This window comes from Momordica charantia (genome assembly GCF_013281855.1).
Source record: "Momordica charantia cultivar OHB3-1 chromosome 6 unlocalized genomic scaffold, Mcharantia_2.0 BLBB01000006.1, whole genome shotgun sequence".
Classification (NCBI taxonomy): Eukaryota; Viridiplantae; Streptophyta; class Magnoliopsida; order Cucurbitales; family Cucurbitaceae; genus Momordica; species Momordica charantia.
In genome coordinates this window covers 26,696,085-26,704,980 of record NW_028275164.1, presented here as the reverse complement: position 1 = coordinate 26,704,980, position 8,896 = coordinate 26,696,085, and the positions used below count along the sequence as shown (strand labels likewise).

Below are 8,896 nucleotides of genomic sequence, written 5' to 3'. Positions count from 1 at the left end.
AGAGTCAAAGTTTCTTAATCGAATACCCAAGAAGCGCTTGGGGAGTGGGGTAGGCCGATTGTTGCCGTACCACTATAAATTTCTGGTGTCATTTTCTCTAACCCTACCCTATTTAATTTTTGAAATTAATTTTCTTTATTATAAATTGCATGAAATTAATTGCTATAATTTGTTATTAATATTTATGTGCAATATTTGAGTGTTGAAATTAATTACGGTGTTTGTATTTCTAATTTATTGTTTAATTTGTGATAAAATTAATTGTTTCTAAAAAGTTTACTTATTTGTTTAAATGTGGGTCCACCATGGTAAAAAGTTAAAAAAGATTCAGGGTTGTCATACGATCCAACATTGATATTCTCACACCCCACCATCTCACTTGTACATGTATGTTTAGTTATTCATGGTTAGCAATAAACAAATCTCTCTACCTTCCCCGTTAAAATAAAACACACTTTTAAAATTCACGATTTTTTCTTTTTCATTCAATAAAAGTTAATATGTATATTGTCTAGATGAGACGGATACAAACCATCGAGCTCAACATTAATGTTAAAATTTATTTTAACTGACGAATTGGTAAATCTTTCACTTTCTTAATTTTTTTATAAATATTATCCTAATATTTTACAATTGCATTTTTTTTATGTGTTGTGCATTTTAGTAGATGTTAGAATTTCAATTGAACTATCAATATTTACATTAAAAATAAATGTTGGAAGGAAATATACTAAATATTTAAATGCACTCATAATTTTTTATTTTTTATTTTTTGATTTTCAGACACATGAGGGCTCGAACCTGAATTTTGAGTGTCATTACTTTAAGCCTCTTGTCACTGTGCCAACACCTTGTGGAATGCACTCATAATTATTGATGAATTGATAGAATATAAAAAAGAAAAAGTAGAGTAAGAATAATAGTTTTGGTTTTTATAACTATACTTCGTGGAAATTTAAATAATTTGGAATACCAAAAAGTATTGGTTTTTTAGTTTTATGTATAGTTATTATGATCCAATATAATTATAGTGTGTCTACCAAGCAATAAATAAATGCAGGGAGGGGAGGGAATTATTTCAAAAAATAAATAAATTGGAGTGGGCGGGAAGCTGAAATGCTTAAAAAGAAAACGAGTAATGGTAAAAATAATGTGAAACACAAGAATAATTGTGATTGCAAGTTAAAGTTAAAATATATATTAAAATTATATTAATTTCAAGAAAGATATATTTCTAAAAGTCAAAAAAGAATAATTTAGAAATTCTAAAGTTAAGTTTGTGAACTTAAAAAATGGTCTTTAAAAATAATAAATAATTATTAAATTATGTCGACTTACTATTTTATAGATGACTTATTGTTTTATAAATATAAATAACAATAATATTCAATAGATTTTCAATTTTCTAAAATTAAAATTTACATTAAAATATAATAAAAAAGTCAAAATAACAAGTGCAAGGTACGTATTAAAATACTAATTTATTAAAATATTGTAATTCTCAAATTATTTATAAAAATAATGAAAGTCGTCTCTTTAGACCTTAGTGACACTGTGTGTATGTAATTTTTTTTTCCTGGAGCATATTGTTTCTTCATATCTTTATTTTATTTTTAAATCTCATAGGTTGTTTCTCAAAAGAAAATATATGTGAGAAAATTTTTATTCTTTTTTTCAATTATTAGAAAGCATCTAGTTTTAAGAGACGACAGAAGAAGTTTATTCTTAAAAATAATAATAATAATAATAATATTATTATTATTATTATGAAAGAAAATGTGAGGAGATCTTGGAGAGAGAGGTGCATTCATTGAGCTCCTTCGTTAGATGAACTAGAGTTATTTTTTGCAAAATAAATATGTACCTGAAGATTTCCAAATAATTTCTTCTTAAGGGTGTCTTTATCCCTCCTTATTTTGTTTCTCTATATTATTGAAATTAAAAATAGGAGGATGTGGTATCTTGAGAGGTAAGGGGTGCACATCAACCATCTCCTATCTTCACGTTCATTATACTAAAAAAATTAATACGTGAAACAATTATATAAATTTCATAAAATAAATAACCTATGATAAATATATATTTTTTCAGAAAAAAACAAAACACGTGCCAACTTCTAAAACAAAATGCACTATCAAATTTATTCAGAACAAACAAATATAATATAAAATAGTCTTAGAATTCTTTTATAAAAAAAAAAAAGAAAAGGAAATAGTCTTAGAATTTAAAAACATGTGTTAAAATACATTATATGTGCAAAACGCTAAAAATTTCTAAATGTAAACTTTTTTAATCGTCATGGTTAGGTTGGCATCAATCTTGAAGTTATCCTATTAATTTATTTCACATATTCTTCAATAAATAAATTGGAATCTTTCAACAAAAAAAAAAAAAAAAAAAAAAACTTTGAAATAATATAATACTATCAATTAGCATGCAGCTACATGCCTCAACTTCTCCTATAAAAAGCCATCATTTCGCATCATTTTCCCTCACATCTACAAAAACTTCTTCACAAGAAATCAAAGGCTAATGGCTTTTCGCTCCTTCTTCTCCTTCTTCCTCTTTCTCGCTATCCTCTCGACGTCTCACTCACTACCCTTCGTATTTTTTCATGGTATCGAGTTTTTCTTTCTTGTTTCCTAAAAAACAACATAACGTTTGCTCTTGTTTCTTCTCACTTTTAGTATTCTTAAACGAATATTAAGTTGGATTGAGAAGGCTTTTTTTTTAACAACTTTTTGCTTTAAAAATATAGCAAAAATATATTCGAATAATTGCTTGACTGTTATTCTCTTTTTATGGATGATTGTTCATTAAGAATCAAAGTAGTTGTTCGTTTTACAACAATTAATATGTAAATTAATATATTATTTTTGTTTGTAGGTCTTGCCGATGAATGCTCGTCTAACAGTTCAATCCACATCGTTTCATACTTAAAGGAAGTTGCTGGTGTTGAAGGCGAATGCATGTATGGTTTTTATTTTTCAAAATATATTATTTGTTAAATCTATTTTAGTCCCTAGCTATACTTTCTACTTCATTTCTAATTTATTTTTTCAACATTTTAAAATATCTATCTTATTCCATAAATTTAAAAACATATTTCGGTGGTTACCATTATTTTATGGTTAATTATTTAATTGATGGATGATAAAATATAACCTTTGAAATATGTGTATTAACATGTGGAGATGACCCTGTAATAAAGTTAAACATATTGAGATGGGTATGGGTTGGTTCCTTTTTACATATATATATATATAAAGGAACCAACCCATTATTTATATATATATATATATATATATTGGCTGGGGTAAAAAATTGACAACTAAATGATAAGAATGACCAAAATAATTATTTTTTCGTAGTTTAAATATTAAAATAATCATTTTGAAATTTAAAGACTGTTTTGATATCTCACCTAAATTATTTTGCCACCACTTTTATAATTATTTGTCTATACCAAACGAAAATGGAAATTCAATCAAAATAATGAATAAGATGATACATTTGGAATATTGCAAAAAAAAAAAAAAAAGGACATTGTTCAACTCTGTCCTTTTTAATAATATTATTGAAAATATAACCTCATTTATTTACCCTGCAGAGAAATTGGTAATGGAAGTGATGATGCAGCATTAATGCCCCTTCACGACCAGGTTACACATTAAATTTCCTTTTTTATTTTATTAGAGAAAAAAAAAGCTAATACTCTTTAATTATATATGTGTGTTGATGTAAAATAATAATACATAATTTTTATTTTTTTTTTGCAGATTCAAATTGCTTGTGACAAGGTGACATTTTGCTTCTTCAAGTGTTATACTTTCTTACCATATTCAAATTGCAGATTTACTATTCTTTGATTAAAAAAAAAAAGAAAAAAAATGATTACTATTTTATATTCAATGAATCCCACGTTATTTTTAACCATTAAAAATCTGCTTGAACATAAGTGAGAATAATACGAGAACTTTTCGTGTAGGTTTGAAAATTTTTTTTCTTCTGTTCTAGATTTGTCTTTTTCATTTTTTTTTTCTTGTTCATTATTACTATTTTCAGGTGAACGAATTGGAATATTTGAAGGGAGGCTTCAATATCTTTGCTGTTTCTCAGGTGATTTAATATATATATATATAGTGGTTCATTTTTAAATTAATGAAAATAACACAATAAAAGAATTAAAAAGGCCATATTTAAGAAGTCACACTATAATATGATTTTTTAAAAATGAATATTACTATTTTGAATACCACGTTATTCAAAATTTCTATATGTATGACCAACATAAACATAATTCAGCGATCTAAAGTGCCTTAATCCTTCGAGGTTGGAGGTTGGATCCCATCTCCAAATTTGTTATACTAAAAAAGTAATAATAATAAAATTTCAAGGTGAGTCGTATGATATTTTTATTTACAGGAATTTTTTTAATTATTGTATGTTTTTATGGTGGATATACATAGGGCACCCTAATAGCAAGAGGCGTAATAGAATTCTGTGATGGAGCACCTCCGGTAAGTGTTAAGATTCCAAGTTTTTTCTTTAATTTATTTTTGGGATATTTATTTCTCTCTCTCTCTATATATATATAATTTTTTTTTTTTTTTTTTTTTGGGATTTGAGCAGGTTAAGAATTTTGTTTCTCTCGCTGGTCCTCATGCTGGTGTGGCAGCTATTCCTTATTGCACAGAAATTGTAAGAACCTTTTAATTTTCTTTTGTAGTAAAAACTTTTAAGAACTACATAGTAATATAAGATCATTTTTACACACAACTCAAATAATCTATCTCTTTTTGTTGTATTAAAAAAATAAAGGAAAAAACTCTTCCCGATAGATATGAATATAACTCAACTGATCAAGGATAATTTATTTATGTCTATATGAACTCAAAAATAATAATAATAATATCTTCAATATCTTTCCTTCTTTTTTTATCTGGTTTTTTCTTTTAATAAGGTATCATTTTATTAAGAGAAGTATACGAGGAAGAGAAACATATAAGACAAGTGAAGATATAAAAAACACTCAACTTAGAAAATTGGCAGAGATATCATAGTTAAAAAAAAAATGTTTAGTTTCAGATCTCTAAATTTTTTAAATGTCTATTTAATCCTTAGACTTTCAAAAATTAATATAGTTGTATAAAACCCACATAAGCCTACCCAGGGTGGCATGCACCAAAACTAATGATGAAATATTAATAAAGATGAAAATAGTTAATGTTTTTAACTTTAGAGAATAAAGACGAAAATGAAATAAAAATACAAATTTAGGCCTTTCTTTTATCTTTTTTTGTAATAGAAAATAAAAATAGGTTATTCATGGTTTCTTCCAACTCCTTATGAATAAGATTCCTCTTAATATACAATTTCTTGAAATGTTCCCAGGAAAAGAAAAATGAGAAACATAACATTATCGAGACGCCCCTATTTCTTAAAATAATAATAACAACAAAGAAACAAACAAAAATATATATATATATATTATTAAATAAATCTTGAAATTTGAGTGTTTTTTCTATATTTATTTATTTATTATTTCTACTACTAAATGCAGTTCGGAGAATTGTGTCCAGTGGTCCAAGTCTTGTTCGACGTTGCAGTTTATACCGATTTTGTCCAAGTAAGTATCTTCCAATTTAATAGAAAATTTGAATCTCCAACTCACCTTATATTTTCAGAAAATTAAGAAAAAATATATATAAAAAAGTTCTCACTTTATTATATATTTTTGCCAAAAATTGAAAACAAAAAAAAAATTAGAATTTTAAATTATGGCTAAATTTTTTTATGAAATAAAAGTATTATTAGAGTCATTTTTGCATAGTTGACAAAATTAATGTCCAGAGGGATTTCAAAATCATAACGGATTTCAAATGAATTTCATTATTTGGCACGACATGATTTTGAGGGATAGTTTTTATGTAAAAAAACTTCTCCATCAAAATGATAGGATCTCGAAGGATTTCATAGGATTTCAGAGTAAATTACAAATTTAACATTGTCATATTTTAATTTCTAAACAATAAATTTAGACTAAAAGTTAAATTTAAGCCTAAATCAGTAAAATTTTTATTTTCCGTTCATTTTCAGTAAACATCCCAACAAAGAAATTTAATTTATTTCATTTCAAATCATTCTCATTCCACGAGATAAAAGGAATTTAAAAGCATTTCTTAAACTTGACGTGAAACAAAACAGAGGGTAAAAGCTTATGTATTTTCTCACTTTCTTTTCTCTTTATGTTTGTAGGATCTTGCAACTCCTGCCACCTTTTACAAAGTACCAACGGTAAGTATTACTGAAAAAAGAGGAAAAGAAAAAGGAATTTAAGAGCCTGTCCATTTAACAAGAATAAAATGTTGTTATTAATTTTGTAAAGATTGTGAATTAATAAATTTGAATTCTCAGAATATTGAGAACTATTTGAAGATTTCAAAATTCCTTCCGAAGCTCAATAATGAACGTCTAGAAGATAGAAACTCTACTTACAAAGAGCGTTTTAGTAGCCTGAACAAATTGGTGCTACTTATGGTAAGTACAAAAATAAATAAATAATTAAGTTTCCAAAATCATTTATTATATTGTTCAACCCGAACATAATTTAATTCGTAAGACGATGTAATTGTAATGGTTTTGACTTTTTTTCCGAATAGAACGAAAACGAAACCATCTTGATTCCAAAGGAATCTGCATTGTTTGGATACTATAAGGATGGCAGCACTGATGAAGTTCTACCAGCACAAGAGGTAACCTCAAACAAACACCCATTGAATTTTTCTTTTTTTCTTCTTGAGAATCACATTAAATCTTCTTGAAAGACCCCCACAAAGATAAATAAATAAATAAAATAAGTTTAAGCCCGTTTTATAACCTATTTTATTTTTTACTTTTTGCTTCTATTTCTGAATCTTATGCATCCATTGTGGTTATTTCATATCTTCTTTTTTTTCTTTTAGTATTATTCTGCTACTGTTATAGCATTATAAAAATTATTATTACTCTTACTCCCGTTGGGATAAATCTGACCTCGTCCAGAGAAAGAATAAGAAAGGTGATTGATTTTACTGTATTTCTGACCAGGAACAGTACCTATAACAAGAATATTTTTTTTAGTGGGAATATAGCTCTGAAAAGATCACATATTGCCTATATTTTCTTTAATCTCAGGAGAAATAAGAACCGCCCCCACGTTGAAAAAACACTTCTTACACTTATATTTTGACGTTATCTACTTTTCAAGAACGTTTTCAAAATTTAAACTAAGGCAGATACATTTGTTTTGTAAAATATAATTTGCAGACAGAACTGTATAAAGAGGACTGGATTGGATTGAGGAGTTTGGATGAGAGGGGAAAAGTGGTATACGAGACAGTACCAGGAGTTCATGCTGATTCACCTGATGAAACTTTGAACAAATTTGTGGTGCCTTATTTGGTGGATGATGCTGCAGCCTGGGCCTTAAAATCTGCAATAAGAACCAAACTCAAACAGCTCCACAGCAATAAGGCTTAGAAAACAAAACCCATCTTGCTCTTGTATGGATATCATCATTTCATCATGTGTATTGTTGGAATGTAGTGCATGTAATCCATCAGGATTCTGTTTCTACTAGAGAAACAGACTTTATGAATTAAATAAAAAGGTGCATCCCGCGTATTCCTAATCCTAACTTTTAACGTACCTACGAGTAAAAACTAGACGCAAATGTGATGCCAGTTTAAAGGTTTCTTCAAAGCTCATGTTAGTATTGAACTATATATAGTTTGGACATCAATTGATCGGGGTAGATTTGCATACCTCAAACTAAACATTGCTTCTACGTTTATTGAGAGAGATTTCTTTTCTTTGGCCACCTAATTTTCATATGTGACCCTCTTTAATGGCAAGTTATATCTGCAACCATGCACATGAATAGTTACGTCACTTGATGAACTATTACTATTTTCTAGAGTCGACCATGTGTGAATTATTCTTTTACAAGTCAACTATATGTGAGAGTGAATTATTCTTTTACAAGTCGACTATATGTGAGAGTTATTGTCGCACGAGTATGTTATGACCGCTTTTATAAACGTGTTATTGCGCATTACACATAGTTCACCAAATCGTTCACACCTGGTTGAGGTGGATCATTAATCAAATTCATGGCAGTTTGGTCAGCTTGGTAATTAGTTGATCCGTGGTCTGCAGAGTGTCACATCATGGACCAGATTTTGCCCATAACAAAGTCTAAACTTCATAAACCAAAAATGTTATTATTGACATGTATTTATAGGTCTATATTTTTTGAATTTATGATCATTGCAGAGTGGTAATAGCAAAAATGAAATCTGAAACTAAATTTTGCGTTTGTTAATTTTATTTATAGATTTAAAATTGTTTTTAAGTCCTCGGGATTGAGCAAGCTCAACTTAAAGTTGGAGGCTCAAATCTCCACACCTCATATTTATTGTACTTAGAAAAATATAATTTTTCAATCAACTTTCATATTTGTTATATATACTTTATCAATGTGTTTTTGCAATACTATATCAATGTCAACTCGATCTTTTATGTCGCGAACATATAGAAATGACGATGAAAATGTCGACATATTGATAAAAATTTAAGACCTCAATTTTTGTACATTTAAATATTTTATTTTATTTCTCCAAGGAAGAGAACGCAATTGAATTGCACAAAACTCTAATATATGTTTCTTGAATTGCATAAATAATCATGTTATTATATTACTTTTGACTTACCATATGCTTAATAAATATAAGAGAACTTTCACTATGTATATGTTTAAAAATAACACGACTTGTTATTTTTTAAGTACAGCATAAATGTGCTATAAAAAAATAAAAGTACAGCATAAAATGTGATTTTGAAACACACTAGAGGT

At 27.4% G+C, this 8,896-nt stretch overlaps 1 protein-coding gene across 1 annotated transcript; it reads left to right on the top strand.

The window, feature by feature from the left end:
- The first annotated feature begins 2,507 nt into the window (after positions 1-2,507).
- Positions 2,508-7,678, top strand: LOC111024667 (uncharacterized). The gene is made up of 12 exons (XM_088125851.1): positions 2,508-2,617; positions 2,887-2,971; positions 3,611-3,662; positions 3,780-3,800; positions 4,066-4,119; positions 4,470-4,520; positions 4,633-4,701; positions 5,564-5,629; positions 6,259-6,297; positions 6,418-6,540; positions 6,663-6,755; positions 7,309-7,678. Exons 1-12 carry the CDS (start codon positions 2,533-2,535, stop codon positions 7,519-7,521), a joined length of 951 nt encoding a protein of 316 aa, XP_087981977.1. The 5' UTR covers positions 2,508-2,532; the 3' UTR covers positions 7,522-7,678.
- The last annotated feature ends 1,218 nt before the right edge of the window (positions 7,679-8,896 follow it).

Excerpts from the sequence above, each read along its gene's own strand:
- LOC111024667 (XM_088125851.1), top strand. The coding sequence starts at position 2,533 with ATGGCTTTTCGCTCCTTCTTCTCCTTCTTCCTCTTTCTCGCTATCCTC. Across the intron at positions 4,120-4,469 it reads ATATCTTTGCTGTTTCTCAG|GGCACCCTAATAGCAAGAGG; the intron begins GTGATTTAATAT and ends GGATATACATAG. Across the intron at positions 6,298-6,417 it reads CCTTTTACAAAGTACCAACG|AATATTGAGAACTATTTGAA; the intron begins GTAAGTATTACT and ends TTGAATTCTCAG.